Source organism: Leucoraja erinacea, chromosome 2, assembly GCF_028641065.1.
Source record: "Leucoraja erinacea ecotype New England chromosome 2, Leri_hhj_1, whole genome shotgun sequence".
NCBI classification, from domain to species: Eukaryota; Metazoa; Chordata; class Chondrichthyes; order Rajiformes; family Rajidae; genus Leucoraja; species Leucoraja erinaceus.
Window position 1 is genome coordinate 3,299,485 of NC_073378.1, and position 23,993 is coordinate 3,323,477.

At 45.4% G+C, this 23,993-nt stretch overlaps 1 protein-coding gene across 2 annotated transcripts in view; it reads right to left on the reverse strand.

The window, feature by feature from the left end:
* marchf6 (membrane-associated ring finger (C3HC4) 6) overlaps positions 1-19,698 on the reverse strand; it is a 79,942-nt gene extending 60,244 nt beyond the window's left edge. For both annotated transcript variants that reach the window (XM_055650916.1, XM_055650908.1), the window contains exon 1: positions 19,531-19,698. In XM_055650916.1, coding sequence (XP_055506891.1) covers positions 19,531-19,549 — 19 coding nt within the window. In that variant the 5' untranslated portion in view covers positions 19,550-19,698. The remainder of the gene's footprint in view (positions 1-19,530) is intronic.
* Between the last annotated feature and the right edge of the window lie 4,295 nt (positions 19,699-23,993).

Below are 23,993 nucleotides of genomic sequence, written 5' to 3' on the forward strand. Positions count from 1 at the left end.
AACTACTTCGGCCAAAAAGTGTGTTTCCGTGCCGCATTATTCTATGACTTTAGCCGGTCAAAGGCAAGAATTACAATAAAAGGGGAATTCAGAATTCCCTTCCCACTGCAAATTTGAACATATCTGTCATGTCCCTACACCAAACCTATTCCTGCCACTTCACCTCCATCCTCTGCTGCTCACCTAGTCTGAAGAAGGGTCTCGACCCAAAATGTTTTATTGTGTCTATCTTCACCCAGTGATTTCTTCCTGTAACAGACGTTGAAATAGGACATTGTGTTCAAGAAGGAACTGCAGATGCCAGAAAATCGAAGGTACACAAAAATGCTGGAGAAACTCAGCGGGTGCAGCAGCATCTATGGAGCGAAGGAAATAGGCAACGTTTCGGGCCGAAACCCTTCTGGTGTCAGACACACAAACAACATAACCTGCCTAATAGAACTGACTAGAGAGTAACTTGGGCCTCGTTGCTGGGATGTTGATACGAGTTTACTTATCCTCATAATGAATCTAAAATATATGATAAGAGGGCCTTTATCCTGCTGATGTTGAATGCAAAGCTTCTTGTACACTTCAGTGATCGTTTCAACAACGGCTTGGCACGTAGACGACCAGCACGCACAAACAAAAATGTTGCCTGCATACTGCAGTGCGACTACTAAGGTTGAGGTGACCTTGGTTCTGGAGTGTAGTCACTACAGATTTAACAGGTTCCCATTCATTCTGAAGATTTGCTCCTCTCTCATGGAACGTTTGTTGAACGCAAAGCACAGAATTACATTTGGATTCATATTACTACCCACAGCATTTTCATATCTCAAAGAGAAGATTCCTCAGGTTGCCAGTACCTTCGTTTTTTCCCCTACCTTTATATTGCAAGTTGTTTGGTTGACTACAGCAAAGCCGTAGAAATTGTCTTTATGGACTTCAAGACATTTGTTAGGGTTTCACATGGTTGGCTTCTCTGGCAGGTTAGATCGCTTGGGATCACAGCCAATTGGATGGAAACATAGAAACATAGAAATTAGGTGCAGGAGTAGGCCATTCGGCCCTTCGAGCCTGCACCGCCATTCAATATGATCATGGCTGATCATCCAACTCAGTATCCCGTACCTGCCTTCTCTCCATACCCCCTGATCCCCTTAGCCACAAGGGCCACATCTAACTCCCTCTTAAATATAGCCAATGAACTGGCCTCAACTACCCTCTGTGGCAGAGAGTTCCAGAGATTCACCACTCTCTGTGTGAAAAAAGTTCTTCTCATCTCGGTTTTAAAGGATTTCCCCCTTATCCTTAAGCTGTGACCCCTTGTCCTGGACTTCCCTAACATCGGGAACAATCTTCCTGCATCTAGCCTGTCCAACCCCTTAAGAATTTTGTAAGTTTCTATAAGATCCCCTCTCAATCTCCTAAATTCTAGAGAGTATAAACCAAGTCTATCCAGTCTTTCTTCATAAGACAGTCCTGACAACCCAGGAATCAGTCTGGTACATCTCAGGAATCAGTCTGGAGGATTTGCTTTGTGGTAGAAAGCAGAGGGTGATGGTGGAAGGTTGTTTTTCAGGACCATGACTAGTCGCATGCCTTTGGGATCGTTGCTAGACCCCTTTATTTGTGGTTTATAGCACCAATTTGGATGATAATGCACAAGGAACAATTAGTAAGTTTGCAGATGACACTAAAGTGGGTGTTATCATAGATAGCAAAGGTGGTTATCATAAATTATAGCGGGATCTTGATCAGCTTAGCAAGTGCGATGAGGAATGGATAATGGAGTAAATTCAGAGAATCGCGAGCCATTGTATTTTGGGAAGCCTAATCAGCACAGGACACATAGCGAATGGCAGGACCTTGGGGAATGTTGTAGAGCAGAGGGATCTGCAGGTGGACAGTTTCTCGAAAGTAGTGTCTCAGGTAGATAGAGTGGTCAAGAAGGGTTCTGGTACATTGGCCTTCGTCAGGGTATCGAGTATAGCAGTAGGGATGTTATGTTACAATTGTACAATGCGTTGGTGAGGCTGCATTTGGAGGATTGTATTCAGGTTTGGACATCCTGCTGTGGGAAAGTTGTTGTTAAGCTGGAAAGAGTACAGAGACGATTTACAGGGATGTTGCTCAGACCTGAGGGCCTGAGTTATGGGGAGAGGCTGGGCAGGCTAGGACTTTATACCTTGGAGTGCAGGAGGATGAGAGATGATATTAGAGTTGAATAAAATAGTAAGATTAAACGAGAACTTACCAGTATGAAGTTTGATCTGTATTTTATGAGGAGTTACGATGAGGGATTACGTGAAGAAGCCCGCCAGGACGCATGCGTGTCATTCTTCAAAGCAGCGTTGTGAAATCACAGATAACTGTAATGACTAAACATAGTAAGATTAGAGAAGAGATACCAGTTGAGTATATGATCAAGGGTGGGAGCGGAGGGCACGTAATCCCTCATCGTAACTCCTCATAAAATACAGATCAAACTTCAAATTGGTAAGTTCTCGTTTAATCTTACTATTTTACTTCGGAGTCACGTGAGTGACTACGTGATGATTTTAAAGCTCTGTGACTTCATGCCGTGGAAACGAGTCCATGCATCACGTCTGCCTTGATGACTGTAGGAGGAATTGTGTTAACATAATTTGGACATGAATTCGACATTGAAATCATAAAATTTATTAACACAAAATTATAACCCCTTTTTATGGGTTTAAATTAATTTACAGAACTTAAAATTGTTTCTGCAAATGTTCCAGGTTTCATTATTGGTTTGTTGTAAAATAGTTGGAATGCTTTTTCCCCTGACCATCCTGCTGCCTTGAGGATTTGGTCCATTGGTACATCCAACTGTATCGCTGCCGATGTAGCTGCAGCCCTGGTGGAATGAGATTTAAAAATATTAGTATCCACCCCAGCCTGTGTTAGCACCTGTTTCAGCCATCTTGAGATGGTCTGGACCGTCACTCTTTTGTGTGGTTGCTTGTGGCTGACCAGAAGTGCCTTCTCATTGCCTCTTATGATTTTCGTTTTCTCCATGTATAACGACAAATGTCTTACTACACTGAGACGGTCATCTGTTGGGTATGACCTAAATTGTATATTGAGGCCTGCTGATCCCTGTCTGTTCTGCTTTACTAATTCATAGATATGAAATGTAATATTTTCAGTTGAGGAAGTCATGTTGTCCAGTCTTAGTTTATGCAGTGACTGTACCCTCTGTGCCGTGACCAATGCCATTAACATGACTTTTTAATGTCAGTCTGAGTGGGGACAGAGCTGTTGCTGGAGACCAATTCCTGAGCATCTTCAGGACAATACTTACATCCCATATTTGGGAGTACCTGGTTCTTGGGAGATTAGTATTAAAATTTCCCCTCATAAGTTTTGTTACCAGTGGGTGAGTCCCAACAGAGTAACGCTCTGTCCCCTGCCATAGGTAAGTCGATAGGGCACTTCTGGCGCAGTTGATGGCACTGTAACTGAGCCCCTCATCATAGTGGAGGCCTGTCAGATATTCCAGAACAGACGGGATGTTCATGTCTCTGTGGGTGATGTTGTTTTTGTGACAATGCATCTCCCACTTCCTGATAAAGACCAGATACTGTTTTTTGGTTGACTGTCTTTGGGCCGCCGAGATCATGTTCACTGTTCGGTCCGTCAGTACCAGTTGTGGTAGAGGTGTTTTTAAACTCTACAAATTAATAAGTTCAAATGGTTATGGCATGGGTGGCTATCCCTTGTTACGGGATGTAGCAATAAATCTGGTCTATGTGGGATGGTGATACATGGTTCTAATACCATGTTTAGTACCACTGGGAACCATGGTTGAGTAGGCCAATTGGGTACTACCAAAATACCAGACGCAGAGTCTTGTTGTATTTTCCTTAATACCCGACTGATGAGGCAGAAAGGAGGGAATGCGTAAATAAACAATTTCCCCCAATGCAGCGAAAATGCATCTGTCGCCGCTGCCCCAGGGTCTGGTTCTCATGAAACGTAATTTGCTAACTGGTGGTTAAGTCTGGATGCGAATAGATCGATATCTGGTGTTCCATATCTTGCTGTAATATCAGCAAATACTTTTTTATTCAACATCCATTCGGTGTTTTCATTAAATTTGGGTGACCTGGTGTCTGCCACTAAATTTAGTCTTCCTGGTAGGTAAGTGGCTGATATCCAAATATCTCTCTGGATACACCATTGCCAAATTGTATTAGCCAGATTGTCACATGATGTCAATTTGTTTCCACCCATGTGGTTAATGTATGCTACCACTGTGGTATTGTCTATCTGTAGTCTAACATGCTGGTGATATGACCCAGTACAATATGACTTTAGGCCATGGAATGCACCCAACATTTCCAGGCAGTTTATGCCCAGTGTGAGTAATAATGATGCCTCCTGAGCAGTCCATCTACCTCCACAGCTGGTGATGGTATTGGAGGCTCCCCACCCAAGTGCACTGGCATCAGTTTGTAGTACCATGGAAGGGTTACTGACAATGATTGGATTGGAACAAAGCCAGATGTTATCTATCCACCATTTTAGTTCCATTTTAGCTTTGATTGGTAGTTTCATAGGTCTGTCAAAGTGACTTGCATTGATTTTGAGTGCTTGTATTTTTGCTCTCTGTAAGTTTTGGTAATGTAGAGGTCCAAATTGTGTGGCTGGAAAGGCAGCCACCATTTGGCAATTACTTTTGCTACCAATCTGATGGATGGTTTGCTGATGTCAATGAGGTTATTGCAAGCCTCTATTAAATCTCTAGCCTTTCCCTTAGGCAGTCACCGACATGTGAACTGAGTCAATGGTGAACCCCAAATAGTCCATAGTAGTGGAAGGCGTTAGTTTAGATTTAACTGGATGGATAATAAATCCGTTTTTCAAATAACTGTTTTGTGGCTGTTACAGTTTGTTTGGCCAATTCCAAAGTTTTGCCCACAATGAGTGTCATCTAAATATGCCATGACCATGTGTTTTCGTTTCCGTAGAAACGCTAGGGCTGGTTTCAAAGTTTTTGGGAACAGCCTGGGGGCTGATGATAACACATTTGGCAGTGCTTTATACTGCCAGAGTTGCCCCATCCAGTTGAATTTTAAGTATCGTATAGGCACTGAATAGTAAGCATCTTTTAAATCGATGCTGGCCATGAAGTAACCTTTGGAACTTAATTGTTTAGCAGTAACAAAGGTTTCCATTTTGAAGTGAATATATTGTACAAATGTATTCAATTTTGTCAGATCTATGATGATGCGACAACCACCATCTTTTTTGTTTTTGGTAATATATTGAACACAAATTCTAATGGTTCGTGTTGAGTTTGCTCAATTACACCTTTTAGTAAAGCCGCTCCAGTTCAGCTTGCGCTTCTGATTTTTCTTTATCAGAAAGCACGAACATTCGGTTCAGTATATGTTGAACTGGAGGGCTGTACTTGTGTATAAACTCTATTGTATATCCCTGGATACTGCTTAAGATGTAAATATCGGTTGTTAACATGCTCCATGCATTCAGAAAAGAGTGTAATCTTCCACCAACCTCCATGCTCCCTGTATTTTGTAGGGAACCAGACCCACCTACCTCCATAGTTACCAGTGGCAGGTTTACTTCTTTTTGTAGGCTCTTCGCTGCTGTTGTTGCGTTGGTGTCTGGATTTGTGGTTTGGTTGGCGTTGGAGGTCCACACATCTTCCAAGAAGGCCGGCCTGGGCCATGGCTTAAAAAAGACTCATGTTTTGAGTACCGGGCCTTCGAGCTTTCACCAGTCATTCTTGTTCTGCAGGTGGGTAAGTAGGGGTGCTGTCTTTGGCCGTAGTGGGTTTTTGATGGAGTCCCTTTTATTAGTCCCAGGGTTTTTGCTTCCTCATCGAGCTCCTTGACTTGCTTCGATAGGTTGCCTCCAAATAATAGTATTGGTGGTTTTGTGGTCCCAGGTTTGCACAGTCCCGCGAATTTTGGGTTTAGTGTGGGTTGAATGGCACTCTTCCTGATGTTGTTTATCTCATGTTGAGCGTTGCAGAGTAGTGCCAGTGCATCTTGTTGGTCCTGGGACATGTCCTTGTCATCCACTGTGCGGGCAAATGCTGTTATCCCTGCTGTTAGGAGTTTCAATACTTTTTGTAATTTGACGTCCATACTTCTGACTCCTATTCCAATGTGTTTCCATATACAGGTGTTTACTATTGGAACATTCAGGGATATGCAGTTGCCCGGTGCCAGGTGTCTTGATGTGGTGTCCAGTACAGCCTGTTCTTGTAACTGGTTTAGAGACATATAGTCTATACTGGCAGCTAGCTTTGGCTCCAGATTTTGACCAGTCTGGTCTGGCTGTATGAAGTTGGACACCATGTCCAGTAGGTGTACTCGTTCCTGCACCACTTGCACACTTGTCTTTCCTTCTGCGGACCCCTCTTCAAGGTCAGCCCAGAACTGACCCACAGTGCTCCCCTCTGATGAGGTAGAAGCACTGTGCAGCCCTTCAAGAGGTACTGCTGTGGGTTTATCATAGGGCCCACTGTGACCCAACTCCATCTCCTGGAGTCTGTCACGTTGGAGCAAATGCTCCACACACCGCTCCATCCGGCTCCAGTGGTCACGGTCGCTGGCCGCCTGCCGTTGTTCAAAGTCGGACTTCTCTGAGTCCACGACCTTGTTTGTTTTTTGTCTAGCCTTACCACCCGGCCGCGTGGATCTGGCCGGTGCGGAGGCGACATCGGGCACAGCTGATCCCACTAACGGTGATCCAAGTGCCGCTGGCTGCTGCTGGCTGCCCGCTGCTCTGCAGTCCTCCCTCACCAGCTTTGTCGCAGACCTTGTCTTCTTTGTTTTGTCCATGTTCCCACCTGTAGTTGGAAATGGAAACAAAAAAGACCGCAGAGTAAACTTTTACCTGCAAGTTGCGGCTTTTAAACTGCCGCTGCTGGGGAACGGCGTTCCACCGCGTCTGACGTTTCGCAATGCGTGTAGCGATATGACACGCATGCGTCCTGGTGGGCTTCTTCACGTAGTCACTCATGTGACTCCGAAGTAAAATCACGGTGGGAATAGAAAGGGTGAATGAACAGGGTCTATTACCCAGCATTGGGGAATCAAGAGAACTAGGTTTAAGGTGAGAGGGGAAATATTTAATAGGAATCCGTGGGACGACATTTTCACAGAGAGGGTTGTAGGTACGTGGAATGAGCTGTCAGAGGAGATAGTTAATGCAGGTACTATCACAGCATTTAAAAGACATTTGGAAAGGAATGGTTTGGAGGTTTGGAGGGATATAGACCAAAAGCAGACAGCTGGGAATAATGTAGATGGTACATCTTGGTCGACATGAGCAAGTTGGGCCTAAGGTTCTGTTTCCATGTTGTATGACTATGACTCCGTCTGTTCAAACGATGGCCCGTGGAATTAAAGGCTTCGCTCTAGGATAGCAGTCTGAAGAAGGGTTTCAGCCCGAAACGTTGCCTATTTCCTTCGCTCCATAGATGCTGCTGCACCCGCTGAGTTTCTCCAGCATTTTTGTGTACCTACTTATATATATATATGTTTATATTTCTTTCTAGTTTATTTCTTCCTTTGAATGACTGCTCTTAGCACATCTTTTTCATTGATGAAAAACCCAAAGTATCTATTATATATCTATTATATATTAAAACTGTGTGGCTGCCGCCTGCCATCCGGCGTCCGGCTGCCTTTTGATTCGTTGACGGCTGCTCCTTCCTATCAGCTTCCAACACACTTCAAAACAAAGTTGCAAGACAGGAACACTCTGAACTTTTCACTGCTGCAGCAGGCAGGGAGGTGCAATTGGAATTTTTTTTTTAATCCACTGCTGAGGGAGGCAGGGGAGTGCTGGAATCTTACAATTGGGAACGGCTTCAGTTCCGTTGGAGGAGAAGGGTGCATGGTGGAATATTGGGTTGGGGGATCACACCATTGGGGGAGCAGACCCAACGGGACTGCACTTGGTCTAGTAATCATTAAAATTAGTTTGCTCAGCTATGTAATATAAAAATTAAAAGGGAAATCAATTTAAACTTCACAGACAAAACTCTCAAGATTCCCAGTGTGTGCCACACAATTGACCATTAACAAGGTCAAAGAAAAAAAGCTTAGTCTATGAAGTCAGCTAAAGAAAATGTTTTTCCCAAATTGGATCTTCAGTTTAATTTATCTTACTTTAGTTAGTGTAGTGGTCCAATACAACAGATATTATCCAAAGATAAGGATTGTAAACATGGTGAAGATATATTGCTCTCAATTGTAATTCATTTATAAATTGACCTACTTAATTTGTAACATGGTGGAAATTGCAGATCCCACACAATCAGACCTCTATTGCAATTCAGCAGATTCCCTGGTCTACAGGCCTACATTTCAAAAGGTGATCTGCAGTCCAACTCCACATGTCTCTGCGTAGAAAGGAATTGCAGATGCTGGTTTATATAGATGATAGACACATAATGCTGGAGTATGCTGCCTGATCTGCTGAGTTACTCAGCATTTTGTGTCTATCCACGAGTCTCTGGTCTTCTTTCCCAGTGACTTTTACAGATTACCACGACTTTAATGTGGCATTATTTATACAATTATGCAGAAGGTCAGGTTCCTCTTAAAACACCCCACTACTGACCAATAATATGGTGTGCTTGGGGATGTGAAGAACAGCCACATGGCTTAAGTTCAGGAGTGCAAGTTGCATTTCCAAAATAAAATCACAGTGCCATTATCCAACATTATACCCACATCTCCCGCTTCCCTTAATATTTTATGAAGGGTTTGAATACCATCATCTCCTACAAGACAAAAGCAGGAGGCAGCTCAAGCGACAGCGAAGCATCACTCCCTGATGAGCTTAATGCGTTCTACGCATGCTTTGATAGGGAGACCACTGATGTGCCTTTCCGAGTCCTCATACGCCCTGATGGTATTATAGTCACAGTCACAGAGGCCGACGTCAGAAGATCCTTCAGGAGGGTGAAACCTCGGAAAGCGCCTGAACCTGATTGTATTCCCGGTCGTGTTCTCAAAACCTGATCAACTGGCTGGGGGGGTTTGCAGACATTTTCAACCTCTCACTACTGAGATCTGAGGTTCCCACCTGCTTTAAGTGGGCATCAATAATATCGGTACCCAAGAAGAGTAAGGTGACGTGCCTCAACGACCAGTGGCACTAAAACGTTCTGTGGTGATGAAGTGCTTTGTGAGGTTGGTTATGGTGGATATCAACTCCTACCTCAACAAGAACATCGACCCATTACAGTTTGCCTACCATCACAACAGGTCAACAGAGGATGCAATCTCACTGGCTCTCCACCCCTCACTGGACCACTTGGACAATGAAAACACTTACATCTGGCTGTTGTTTATAGACTACAGCTCAGCGTTCAATACCATCATCCCCCCCAAGTTGGTTACCAAGCTCACGGAACTGGGTCTCTGTGCATCCCTCTGCAATTGGATCCTCGACTTCCTCATCCACAGACATCTGTTCGAATTGGCAGAAACTCTTCATCCTCAGTAACAATCAGTACGGGAACACCTCAAGGCTGCGTGCTCACCGCCCTGCTCTATACTCTACACTCATGACAATGTAGCCGGACATAGTGCGAACTCCATCTTCAAGTTCGCTGACGACGCTACCGTTGTTGGACGAATTACAGCTGGTGATGGGTCAGAGTATAGAAGTGAGATCGATCGATTGACCAAATGGTGCCACCACAACAACCTGGCTCTCAATATCAGTACAATCAATGAACTGATTGTGGACTTTGGAAGAGGAAGGATGAGGACCCACAATCCTGTTTATATCAACGGGACAATGGTTGAGGAGTCAAAAACTTCAAATTCCTGGGCTTGCATATTTCTGAAGATCTTTCCTGGGCCCAATTATAAATAAAGCACATCAATGCCTCTATTTCCTGAGAAGATTAAGGAGATTTGGTATGTCAAAGAGGATTCTCTTGAACTTCTACAGGCGTACAGTAGAGAGCATATTGACTGGTTGCATCATGGCCTGCTTTGGCAACTTGAACGTCCAGGAGCGGAAAAGACTGCAAAAAGTTGTGAACACTGCCCAGTCCATCATTGGCTCTGACCTCCCCACCATCGAAGGGATTTATCGGAGTCACTGCCTCAAAAAGGCAGCCAGCATGATCAGAGACCCACACCATCCTGGCCACACACTCATTTCACCACTGCCATTGGGAAGAAGGTACAGGAGCCTGAAAACTGTAACGTCCAGGAACAGCTTCTTCCCTGCAGCAATTAGGCTATTAAGCACTACAACCTCAAATAATCTCTGAACTACAATCAGGGATCTAAATTAGCGGTAGCCCGTGTGCCAATGGCCACCTAAAATGCCACCGGGCAACCTAAATGCCGAGTCATTTTGCCCGGCTTGGCACTGCAGATACTGGTTTATACCGAAGATAGATTGGAATAATTCAGTGGGTCAGGCAGCATATCTGGAGAAATGGAACGTGACGTTTCGTGTCGGCGGCGGCTGCAGTGTGGGGCAGATACTAGTTGCAGGATGACGGAGGGCCGGGGCGGAATGACGGGCCCCGCACAGCAGCGGCGGCGGCTCCACCTCCTCCTCCACCCGCCCACCCTGATAGCTGCTTGCCAACAAAGATCCCAAGCTCACTATAGGATCTTTGCCGCGAACAGCGATAACCGCTTTCAAAACAAACCCTCCGGCACGCCGAGGCCGGGAGGAAGGAAGGACGAGGCCCCCTTCCGCCATCTGAAGCACCTGCACTGCTCGGCCCTGCACCTTCCTACTGGCTTGCGGAGGAGAGGCGGTGGCGAGGAGATCCCAGCTGCCTCCCACTTTGGCGGCAGCACTTGGTGGTCGACAGGGACAGCTAAGGCAGCGGGGCGATGATCCCGGTGTTGTCCGAGGAGCGCTGACCTTCCTTCCTCCCCACCTCCTCTGCGCCTTCCCCCCCCCCCCTCTCTCTCATGCCCCCTCCCCCCCCCCCCCCCTTATCCTGGGACCCCTCCTCAATCCCACACTGATCCCCATTCCCGCCTCTATTCAGTCCTCACTGACACCCCTGTGCTCTCCTCCCCTCCCCCCCCCCCCCCCCCCCCCCCCCCCATCCCCCCCCCCCCCCCCCCCCCCCCCCCCCCCCCCCCCCCCCCCCCCCCCCCATCTATTCATCCGGCACTGATCACGCTATCCAGCTCACATTGATTCTCCTGCCACCCCCCATACATCCTACACTGGTCCCCCAATTAATCCTTTTACCCCCCCCCCCCCCATTCATCCTGCACTGCCCCCCTCCATTTATCCTGCACAGATCCACCCCATCCATCCTGTAGTGATCTCCCCATTCATCTTTTACTGAACCCCCCATTCATCCTGTACTGAACACCTCATTCATCCTGCACCGATCCCCTCATTCATCCTGTACTGAACCCCTCATTCATCTTGTAGTGATCTCCCCATCCATCCTTTAGTGATCTCCCCATTCATCTTTAACTGATCCTCCCCATTCATCCTGCACAGACTCTCCGATCCACACTTCACGAAGAATAGGAGGGATCAGTCTGAAGAAGGGTCTTGACCCGAAACGTTGCCTAGTTTCTTCGCTACATAGATGCTGCCTCACCCGCTGAGTTTCTCTAGCATTTTTGTCAAGCCCCATTCATCCTGCACTGATCCCCCCAATCCATCCTGCACAGATCACACCCCCCCATCCATCCATCCCATACTGATCCGCCCCCATTCAACCCCACTGACATCCCCCGCGCTCTTCCCTCACAATTTTACCTATTCCAACCAACACACACTAATCCCACTGCCTCAATCCATCGATTCTGCCTTCTCAACCCCCCCCTCCCCCCATCTATCCATTCCGCACTGATTTAACCCCCCCCCCCCCCCCCCCCCCCCCCTGACCCTATTGTGCTGGAAATGTCTTCAGAGCGAAAATTGACGATGTTTGATAATGGAATACAATCAAATGTGTTTTAATTCCCAATGTTATTATTTGTTTAAGATGGATGAATTAAATTGTGAACACGTGAAACATTAAAACCGCAGTGTTCGATTGTCACTGCTACCATTGACACCATTATTACAGAATTCATTTTAACGGCAAATCAATGCTCTTAATATGGAGTATGAGTTCTGTAGTTATTTAATGAGCAACATTCACAATTATACATTGGATTTATCCATGTTTTACTTCTACAGTCAGTCATATACATCGCAAATTTGGTCAGGAAATATTTCAGTTGAAATTTTAACGTTAATTCTGATGTGGGAATGAAGGAAACAGCGTTTATCAGTAAGTTTTTTTTTTAAACCCGGTGCGTACAAACTGGGTATCTTCATTGCTGTTCACAACACATACATCTAATCTGAATGTTCAAGAAGGAACTGCAGATGCTGGAAGGTTGTCCGGTAATGTGGCGTTTTGACACCTTTAAACATATTACCAAAAGAACATTTGCTGCAGTTATGTCCTTTGGCTATCTCTTGTCAGTTAGTGTAATGTTTAACCTGTCAGATGGGTATAGTCGGTTTTAACAGCTATTATCATAAAATGGCTTTAGAAATTTCCTTGCAACCTGTATATTTTGTTGTTGGAAAATTAAGTGGGAAGCGAGAGTGTTTCTATACCAATAGCAATAACCACCCATGCTATGGCCATGTCATGATAATTTTCGATCCTTCACAGAAAACATGCTTGCATCAATCTGTAGTGTGCATGGTTAAGCATATATGTTACCATGGTCCAGGATTTATTGACACAGGTTGATCATACGCTGAATAATCCAACCCCATTTTTGTTTGGAAGTGGAAGGAAATAATAGAAATTGCACTAATTGCAATGTGTAAAAAGAGTTGAGACTATTATAATTTTGCTGCATGTCATTGTGGTATATATCATGTCGATTGGTGAATGTTTTGTTTGTGACTTTATTTGAAGCAGAAATAATATGTGAATGCTTCATTGACCATAATTCCGACTGGTAACTACGCACTTCTTCCGAGCACATTATTGCACACGTCATGCAAGCCATCTTAAATGACCACCTAAACTGTCATTTGGCAATAGGCTATTATTATTATAGTACTATTGTTTGTTGTGTGTGCGTGCGTGTACACACACTGAAACTTTTTTTCTCTCTCGTTTATCATATTGTTTCAAGTGTACTGTGTTTACCTATTCTGTTGTGCTGCCACAAGTAAGAATTTCATTGTTCTATCTGGGACACATGACAATAAAACATTCTTGACTCTATTTGGAAATCTATTGACCCGTTTTGAACAACAGGGTAGAACCTCAGCAACCCTCCTAGAAATTCAACTGCAAAATGCAGTTCTCTCAAACTTATGGAAGCAAAGCCATACAGCATGGAATGAGGCCCTTCAGCTTAATTCATTAATGATGACCAAGATACCAATTCATTAATGCCGAATAAGCTAGTCCCACTTGCCTGTTTTGGCCCATATCCCTCTAAACCTTTCCTATCCATGTACCTGTCCAAATGACTTGATTTTATTACTGTGCCCATTTCAACTACTTCCTCTGGCAACTCGTTCCATATACCTAACACAATGTGTGTGCAAAGTTGCCCCTCAGGTTTCTGTTAAATCTTTCCTTTCTCACCTTAAACCTACGGCCTCTAATCCTTAATTCCCCTACCCTGGGAAAAAAAGACATTGCATTCACCATATCTATATTCCCTTCATGATTTTCACACAGCACCGCCGTAGTGGGCCGGATATCAAATAATGACACGAAGGAGTACAGAAAGTAGATTGTGAATCTCATGACTGTGAATCTCAAACCTGAGGGGCAGCTTTGCACACACATTGTGTTAGGTATATGGAACGAGTTGCCAGAGGAAAGTAGTTAAAATGGGCACAGTAATAAAATGCTAGGAGACTGCAAGGTGACTTGGATAGGCTGGGTGAGTGGGCAAATGTTTGGCAGATGCAGTATAATGTGGATAAATGTGAGGTTATCTATTTTGGTGGCAAAAACAGGAAAGCAGACTATTATCTAAATGGTGGCCGATTAGGAAAAGGGGAGATGCAGCGAGACCTGGGTGTCATGGTACACCAGTCATTGAAAGTAGGCATGCAGGTGCAGCAGGCAGTGAAGAAAGCGAATGGTATGTTAGCTTTCATAGCAAAAGGATTTGAGTATAGGAGCAGGGAGGTTCTACTGCAGTTGTACAGGGTCTTGGTGAGACCACACCTGGAGTATTGCGTACAGTTTTGGTCTCCAAATCTGAGGAGGGACATTATTGCCATAGAGGAAGTGCAGAGAAGGTTCACCAGACTGATTCCTGGGATGTCAGGACTGTCTTATGAAGAAAGACTGGATAGACTTGGTTTATACTCTAGAATTTAGGAGATTGAGAGGGGATCTTATAGAAACTTACAAAATTCTTAAGGGGTTGGACAGGCTAGATGCAGGAAGATTGTTCCCGATGTTGGGGAAGTGCAGGACAAGGGGTCACAGCTTAAGGATAAGGGGGGAATCCTTTAAAACCGAGATGAGAAAAACTTTTTTCACACAGAGAGTGGTGAATCTCTGGAACTCTCTGCCACAGAGGGTAGTTGAGGCCAGTTCATTGGCTATATTTAAGAGGGAGTTAGATGTGGCCCTTGTGGCTAAAGGGATCAGAGGGTATGGAAAGAAGGCAGGTACGGGATACTGAGTTGGATGATCAGCCATGATCATATTGAATGGCGGTGCATTCAAGGGCCGAATGGCCTACTCCTGCACCTAATTTCTATGTTTCTATGACCTTGACAGGAGATAGTGATCAACATCAGTAAGCAAAACACTACATGTACCCCAGTATACATTGACGGAGTTGAATTAGATATGAATAAATAGCACCAGCAACTTGTCTTGGACTAGCTACATCAAAGTGATGACCAAGAAAGCACACCAACACCTCTATTTCCTTAGAAGGCCTAGGAAGCTCAGCATGTCCCCAGCAACTCTCGCCAACCTCTACAGGTGCGATGGAGAAAGCAATTTATCGGGATGCATCATAGCATGGTTTGGGAACAGTTCCACCCAAGACCACAAAAAAGAGGTACTGAAGTGTGAAAATGCACACCTCCAGATTCAGGGACAGTTTCTTCCCAGCTATTATCATCAGGCAAATTGACTATCCTATCAACAACTAGAGAGCAGTCCCAAGCTATCTCCTTGGAGACCATGGGACTATGTTAAATGGGATTTTATCTTGCACTAAACTTTATTCCCTTTATCATGTATCTGTACACGGCTCAGTTGTAATCATGTACAGTCTTTCCGCTGACTGGTTAGCACGCAATTAAAAGCTTTTCATTGTACCTCAGTACACATTACAATAAACTAAAATAAACTACCCTCAGCCTCCTGATCTCCAAGGAAAAAAGTCCTAGCCTGTCCAACCTCTCCCTCCATGAATAAAAATGAAAATCAATTCTTGCCCATTTCCAGATCAGGGTCAGATTCATAAAGCTCTGAAAACATGCCTTGTGGCCCACGTTGGCATGTTGGCACATTGGGCTGGTTCTTTTTGCCTGTATTTTGCATATAGTCCTTTAAACCCTTGTTATTGTCTACCTGTCCAAATGTAATTTAGAGTCTTAAATGCGTCTGCTTCCAGGGTGATCTTCTTCCACATTCACAGCTTCTGGAGCATTGTATAAGAAATCTGTGCAATGTGACGGTCCATTCTAGAATGACACGACTTTGCCAGCACAGAGCAAGATTGACACACTTGCCAGGTAAGGGAATGGCCTTCATTGCAGCACCGCTCCCCCCACCTACACTGACCATCTGCCACAGACCAATGTTGATTTGCTTCCTCCAGGCAACACAGTTCATCATACTACAATTTTTACTTTCCTGGGGTTTTCTTTTCTTGTTGTCCTCCACCAACACCCCCAGAACTAGCTGCTGGTTTTCCCAACCACCAAAGAGTTGATCTCAATCTGTACATTGTTACCATTCAACAGGAATGCAATGCATCTCCGACTCTCAATAGCCAGCAGGCTCAATCAGCCATGTGGCCATTGTCCTATTCAGCAACCTACCCCAACATTCCCCACCTCCATAAACCATACAGGTATCGCATTGTGTGTCCATTTTTTTCAAATCATGGTCAGTTGCATCCAGAGCTTTAATATCTGGCAAAACAGAAAATTTCTGTAGAAGGCCAAATACAATCTGCTACTATGTCCTTTGATATATATCAATGCTAGTCACAATGAAAGCACTGTAAGGCCACTAAACATTCTTCAAAAAGAGATTGTTACACTAACAAAGATGAAGTAGATTTATGGTAATGCAGTTCCAATGAATGATTATGGAAGTCACATACAATAATAGAACGATGCAAAGAGTTACAGGTGTGCATTTCTGTTCTGTAATTCAAGTAAGAATTTCAAAATTAGACGTGATAAAAGATCACCCATAAACAAATGACCACACCACTTCAATGTCATGCTAAATACAATAGCAGTAAACATTCAATACAAAAAATCATAAGTAACTGGCATAATGCTTAAGATTTGTTTTAACAGGACCTTTTTCTGATTACGGAATTATTTATCACCCACATAAAGTCAACAGGATTCTTTGCAGCACTGGGATGCGTTACTTTTTAAATCATGGAATAAAATAATGCAAGTTAACTATCTCTACCTTCTGATTTATGAATATCTTGGCAACACCTTTCAGCATTCAAATATACAGAATTTGATAACACAGGTTTCAGCTTAAATCAGTCATTTTCAGACAACTACAAAAAATGCCATCAACATAATATTGCAGAATTTTGGAAGGAAACCTAAAAAAAAGGTATATTCAAGTAACAAGAGTACCCATGAAATATTTACATTACAGCATTGCAAAATCTCCAAATGCTTCATTATGCCATTGTAGGTACTGCACAACTATTTTGCAACAAGCATCAAATTCACAATGCATAGAAACATAGAAATTAGGTGCAGGAGTAGGCCATTCGGCCCTTCGAGCCTGCACCGCCATTCAATATGATCATGGCTGATCATCCAACTCAGTATCCCGTACCTGCCTTCTCTCCATACCCTCTGATCCCCTTAGCCACAAGGGCCACATCTAACTCCCTCTTAAATATAGCCAATGAACTGGCCTCGACTACCCTCTGTGGCAGAGAGTTCCAGAGATTCACCACTCTCTGTGTGAAAATCGGCTCCAGTGGCTAATCATATAAATGTGAAAACCCCCGACCTACTGTGAAGTTACAAACACTCTCATTCCCAATGTATTGTACATTAATCATATAGATCAGCAGCAGAGTGCCAATTTCTGACAGTTACACTGGAAAACCTGCACATTCAGCAACTATTCATTCTAGGAAAGACTCTCAGATAGATGTTTCAGGCAATTTATGGTCTTGAACTAATGGAATGCATTAATTATACTTCACTGCGAGCTGAAACAATTAAATGTTAAATGTATCTAATTACTGAAATACAAGGTGTTTGTGAATTTTAATTTTAAGAGTGTTCACTTAAATAATGTTTCCAAAGTTTGTGAAATTAGAGCCAAATCTAAAATGTTCAAAGTCCTTTGACAGATGGAAGGACTGTGGCCTGACTCAAATGTTAAAGCATTTCTGAGGATGGGATAAACCGACCAATGTATATATTCCCTATTTTACCCAATTATGATCAAATATTAGTAACAGGATCTAATTTCTGAGAATCCATGATGCAATATACTTGAGCTCAGTTTAAAATAAATTCTCTGTTACTTGCCCCATAGAACAAATTTTAAAAATAGAGCACAGGCCTTCGGCCCACAACATCTGTGCAGAGTGTAATGCCAAGATAAACTAAAGTCACCTGCCTGCACATGATCCATAACCCTCCATTCCATGCAGATTTGCTTTAAAAGTGAGACTGAAACTATCTTTAGAACAAAGTAAACATAGATTAATTTTGCTAAATAGTGTAGATGGGACATGCTGGTCGGTTGGGCAAGTTGGGCCAAAGGGCCAGTTTTCACACTGCATGACACTATGGCTCTAAATGAATTGGCTTTGAATATTATAATTAAAGGAAACAATAAATATTTGAAACATTTCACTGTAAAGGATTCCTTTTGCGTGAAGATGCCAAGAAGGCTGAAGGCCACAAGGAAACACTGATAAATGGTGGAATGGCAATTTCATGGGTTGCACTTATTTTACACAACTTCCTCATATCCGTAGCAGACCACTTAGTTAAGATGCACTAGTTGCAGTCCACCATGTTTTTGATCATCTCTCCTTACTTTGATCCTTTACATTTTGGCACCCATTATTGGAAGGCGGGAGTCTGCGATATTTTTAAGCATTGGTCATTCCAACATATTAGTTTCTTGCCTTGCACTGAGTACTTGATATTTTTTTGTACTAGTATTGTGGTTTTTACTTTATTGAACCTGTGTTTATCGTATATTAAATCTTGTATACAATATTACCCTATTAGAACATTATTTGAATATTAAACTATATATTATATTATATATTATCTGTGTGTATTGTGTTTACAAGCCTGCTGTGCTGCTGCAAGTAAGACATTCATTGTTCTGCCGTCGGCAGATTTGACAACTCAGTGGACTGGAGTCTCTTGATAGGTAAAAGTTTAGCTTTGCTGTCGTAGTAAGTTCCACGTCGAACAACATCCCAGCGAGAGTTTCGGGGCAATTCGGATGAAATTTGATGAAATGCCTCCATTTGTTGCCGGGAGGGACCGCGTGTCCGTGCGGGGATTCACCTCCTTGTCAGCACAAACCAGGCTGAAGCCTTGTCTCCCCTCCAACGCCCCCCGGGCACAAGGTGACTGACTGCACCCTACTCTGTACTTCACCTCCACCCCAGGGCGGGAGTGAGGAGAGGGAGAGGTAAGAGGGAGTGAGGAGAGTGAGGTAGAGGGAGTGAGGAGAGGTAGAGGTAGAGGTAGTGAGAGGGAGTGAGGAGAGGGTAGAGGGAGGGAGGAGAGAGTGAGTGGTAGAAAGAGGGAGTGAGGAGAGGTAGAGGGAGTGAGTGAGGAGAGTGAGTGAGGAGAGGGGAGAGGGAGGGAGGGAGAGGTAGAGAGAGAGAGTGAGGAGAGGTAGAGGGAGGGAGGGAGAGGGAATGAGGAGAGGGTAGAGGTAGAGGGAAGGGTAGAGGGAGTGAGGAGAGGGAGTGAGGAGAGGTAGAGGGAGGGAGAGGAAAGAGGGAGTGAGGAGAGAGTGAGGTAGAGGGAAGGGTAGAGGGAATGAGGAGAGGTAGAGGTGAGGAGGGAGAGAGTGAGGGAGTGTGAGTGGTAGAAAGAGGGAGTGAGGAGAGGGTAGAGGGAGGTAGTGAGGCCGGCAAACTGCGACCGATCCCCCCGCCCCCCATCAAAGCAGAGTTGCGGCCTGGCCTTCGGGTGCAGGGAGACGGCCTCCTCCCCACCCCCCGCCGCACGCCTGCACGGCGGCCTAGCACCCTGGCCTGATCCGCGGCCTCGCCTGATCTCCTCTCCCGGGGGACGATCGCCGTCCATCCGCCCCCCTTCCCTCCCCCTCACCTTCCTCGGTGCTCTCCATCGTGCCGGGAGCGGCCTGCAGGCGGGGCTGAGGCCCCGGACTCTCTGCTCAGGCTTGCGGCCCCTCGGGTCGAGTCGAGTCGGGTCCGTCCCGCCGCCGGAGTCAGTCAGTCAGTCAGTGGAGGGAGGAGGCGGCGCGACGGCGCAGCACCATTTACGGCCGAGCGTCTGTCTCTCTGCGCCCGCGCGGCCCACAGCGCCTCCCGGAGGCGGCCCCGGCCTCGTCCTCGTCCCCGCCCCCAACACCGGGCTGGACTGGACTAGACTGGGCCGGGCTGGACTGGACTGGACTGGACTGGACTGGAGTAGACTAGACTGGGTCGGGCCGGGCTGGACTGGGCCGGGCTAGACTGGGCCGGGCCGGGCTGGACTGGGCCGGGCCGGGCCGGGCTGGACTGGACTGGACTGGGCCGGGCTGGACTGGACTAGACGGGGCCGGGCTGGACTGGACTGGGCCGGGCTGGACTGGACTGGGCCGGACTGGACTGGGCCGGGCCGGACTGGACTGGGCCGGGCTGGACTGGACTGGGCCGGGCTGGGCCGGACTGGACTGGGCCAAGCGGGCAGAGGTGGAGCAGCCCGAGCCCCCTCCTCCAGCGCCGGCAGACGTTCACCGAGAGGCTTGACCCACCCGGGCGCCTCAAAAGTAAATACGCTGCACCACACAGTGAGAACCAAATATCCTATAGCAGATGTTGTTTAAGAAGGAACTGTGCAGATGCTGGAAAATCGAAGGTACACAAAAATGCTGGAGAAACTCAGCGGGTGCAGCAGCATCTATGGAGTGAAGGAAATAGGCAACGTTTCGGGCCGAAACCCTTCTTCAAAAAACCCTTCTTAGAGCAGATCTTTGGTGAGAACATTACAGCACACACACACACACACACACACACACACACACACACTCACAGACACACACACACACAGACACACACACACACACACACACACACACACACACACACACACACACACACACAGACACACACACTCACAGACACACACACACAAACACACACAGACACACACACAAACACACACACAGACACACACACAAACACACACACACAGACACACACACCAAACACACACACACACACACACACACACACAGGCCCATGCACCAAACACACACACACACACAGGCCCATGCACCAAAGACACACCCACACACCCACACAGGCCCATGCACCAAACACACACACACAGGCCCATGCACCAAACACACACACACACACACACACAGGCCCATGCACCAAACACATGCAGGTCTGTCATAAGTGAATCAGACCATTCGACCAACCAAGTCTGCTCTGCCATTCAATCATGACCGATTTATCTATCCCTCTCCATATAACAATTACAGCACGGAAACAGGCCATCTCGGCCCTTCTAGTCCATGCTGAACACGTATTCTCCCCTAGTCCCATCTACCTACACTCAGACCATAACCCTCCATTCCTTTCCCGTCCATATAACTATCCAATTTATTTTTAAATGATTAAATCAAACCTGCCTCCACCACTTCCACTGGAAGCTCATTCCACACAGCTACCACTCTCTGAGTAAAGAAGTTCCCCCTCATGTTACCCCTAAACTTTTGTCCCTTAATTCTCAACTCATGTCCTCTTGTTTGAATCTTCCCCACTCTCAATGGGAAAAGCTTATCCACGTCAACTCTGTCTATCCCTCTCATCATTTTAAAGACCTCTATCTAGTCCCCCCTTAACCCTCTGCGCTCCAAAGAATAAAGACCTAACTTGTTCAACCTTTCTCTGTAACTTAGGTGCTGAAACCCAGGCAACATTCTAGTAAATCTCCTCTGTACTCTCTCTATTTTGTTGACATCTTTCCTATAATTAGGCGACCAAAATTGTACACCATCCTCCAGAATTGGCCTCACCAATGCCTTGTACAATTTTAACATTACATCCCAACTTCTATACTCAATGCTCCGATTTATAAAGGCCAGCACACCAAAAGCTTTATTTACCACCCTATCTACATGAGATTCCACCATTAGGGAACTATGCACAGTTATTCCTAGATTCCTCTGTTCAACTGCACTCGTCAATTCGCTACCATTCTCAACCCCATTCTCCTACCTTCTTCCCATAACCCCCATTTCACACGTACCAATCAAGAATCTATCTATCTCTGCCTTCAAAATATCTATTGACTTGGCCTCCAAGGCCCTCTGTGACAATGAATTCCAGATTCACCACCCTCTGACTAAAGAAATTCCTCTTCATCTCCTTTGTAAAGGAGATAGTGTAGGAAGAAACTACAGATGTTTAAGAAGGAACTGCAGATGCTGGAAAATCGAAGGTAGACAAAAATGCTAGAGAAACTCAGCGGGTGAGGCAGCATCCATGGATCGAAGGAAATATTTCCTTATCTCCATAGATGTTACCTCACCCGCTGAGTTTCTCCAGCATTTTTGTCTACCCAAGAAACTACAGATGCTGGTTTACACCAAAGATAGACACAAAATGCCTCATATTTCACTTGGGCAGTTTACAACCCAGCGGTATGAATATTGATTTCTCTAACTTCAAGTAACCCTTTCTCTATGTTTAAAAAAGAACCGCAGATGCTGGAAAAATCGAAGGTAGACAAAAATGCTAGAGAAACTCAGCGGGTGAGGCAGCATCTATGGAGCGAAGGAATAGGTGACGTTTCGGGTCGAGACCCTTCTTCTTCGGTCCATAGGTGCTGCCTCACCCGCTGAGTTTCTCCAGCATTTTTGTCTACCTTGCTTCCCTCTATCTCTCTCCGTCCCTCCCCAACCTCGTTCTCTGACTAGGTCCTTTTCACAATGGCAGGCAGTGACTAGTGGGGTACCGCAAGGCTCAGTGCTGGGAACCCAGCTATTTACAATATATATTAATGATCTGGATGAGGGAATTGAAGGCAATATCTCCAAGTTTGCGGATGACAATAAGCTGGGGGGCAGTGTTAGCTGTGAGGAGGATGCTAGGAGACTGCAAGGTGACTTGGATAGGCTGGGTGAGTGGGCAAATGTTTGGCAGATGCAGTATAATGTGGATGAATGTGAGGTTATCCATTTTGGTGGCAAAAACGGGAAAGCAGACTTATCTAAATGGTGGCCGATTGGGAAAGGGGGAGATGCAGCGAGACCTGGGTGTCATGGTACACCAGTCATTGAAGGTAGGCATGCAGGTGCAGCAGGCAGTAAAGAAAGCGAATGGTATGTTAGCTTTCATTGCAAAAGGATTTGAGTATAAGAGCAGGGAGGTTCTACTGCAGTTGTACAGGGTCTTGGTGAGACCACACCTGGAGTATTGCGTACAGTTTTGGTCTCCAAATCTGAGGAAGGACATTATTGCCATAGAGGGAGTGCAGAGACGGTTCACCAGACTGATCCCTGGGATGTCAGGACTGTCTTATGAAGAAAGACTGGATAGACTTGGTTTATACTCTCTAGAATTTAGGAGATTGAGACGGGATCTTATAGAAACTTACAAAATTCTTAAGGGGTTGGACAGGCTAGATGCAGGAAGATTGTTCCCGATGTTAGGGAAGTCCAGGACAAGGGGTCACAGCTTAAGGATAAGGGGGAAATCCTTTAAAACCGAGATGAGAAGAACTTTTTTCACACAGAGAGTGGTGAATCTCTGGAACTCTGCCACAGAGGATAGTTGAGGCCAGTTCATTGGCTATATTTAAGAGGGAGTTAGATGTGGCCCTTGTGGCTAAGGGGATCAGGGGGTATGGAGAGAAGGCAGGTACGGGATACTGAGTTGGATGATCAGCCATGATCATATTGAATGGCGGCGCAGGCTCGAAGGGCCGAATGGCCTACACCTGCACCTAATTTCTATGTTTCTATGATTCACTGTCCTGATTAATTTTACTGATTCCATGGCCCGTTGTCACCTCCCCCAGCCAACAATGAACCATTCTACATTTCCTTTAGCATCTGCTTTGATCTGTCATTTTTGCACCTTGCCCTTCCATATCTGTAGTCTTCCTCTCCCCTGACTCTCAGTCTGAAGAAGGGACTCAACATGAAACGTCACCCATTCCTTCTTTCCAGAGATGTTGCCTGTCCCGCTCAGTTACTTCAGTATTTTGTGTCTGTCTCCGTGCCAAACACTTTAACTCCCATTCCCACATTCGCGTTTCTGTCCTGGGCCTCTTCCACTGTCAGAGTGAGGCCACACGCAAATTGGAGAAACAGCACCTCATATTTGGGCTGCTTACAACTCAGGGGTACGAATGTTAATTTTTCTAATTTCAAGTAACCCTTGCATTCCCTCTCTCTCCGTCCCTCCCACACCCTAAACTTCTATCTAGTTTCACTGTCCTGCTTAGTTTCACTCATTAGTTTCCCTTGTTATCACATTCTCCACCTAATTATTAATAATTGTGGGCTCCAGCTTTCCTTGATCATCCTTGCTGGCTTTGATCTGACCTTTTGC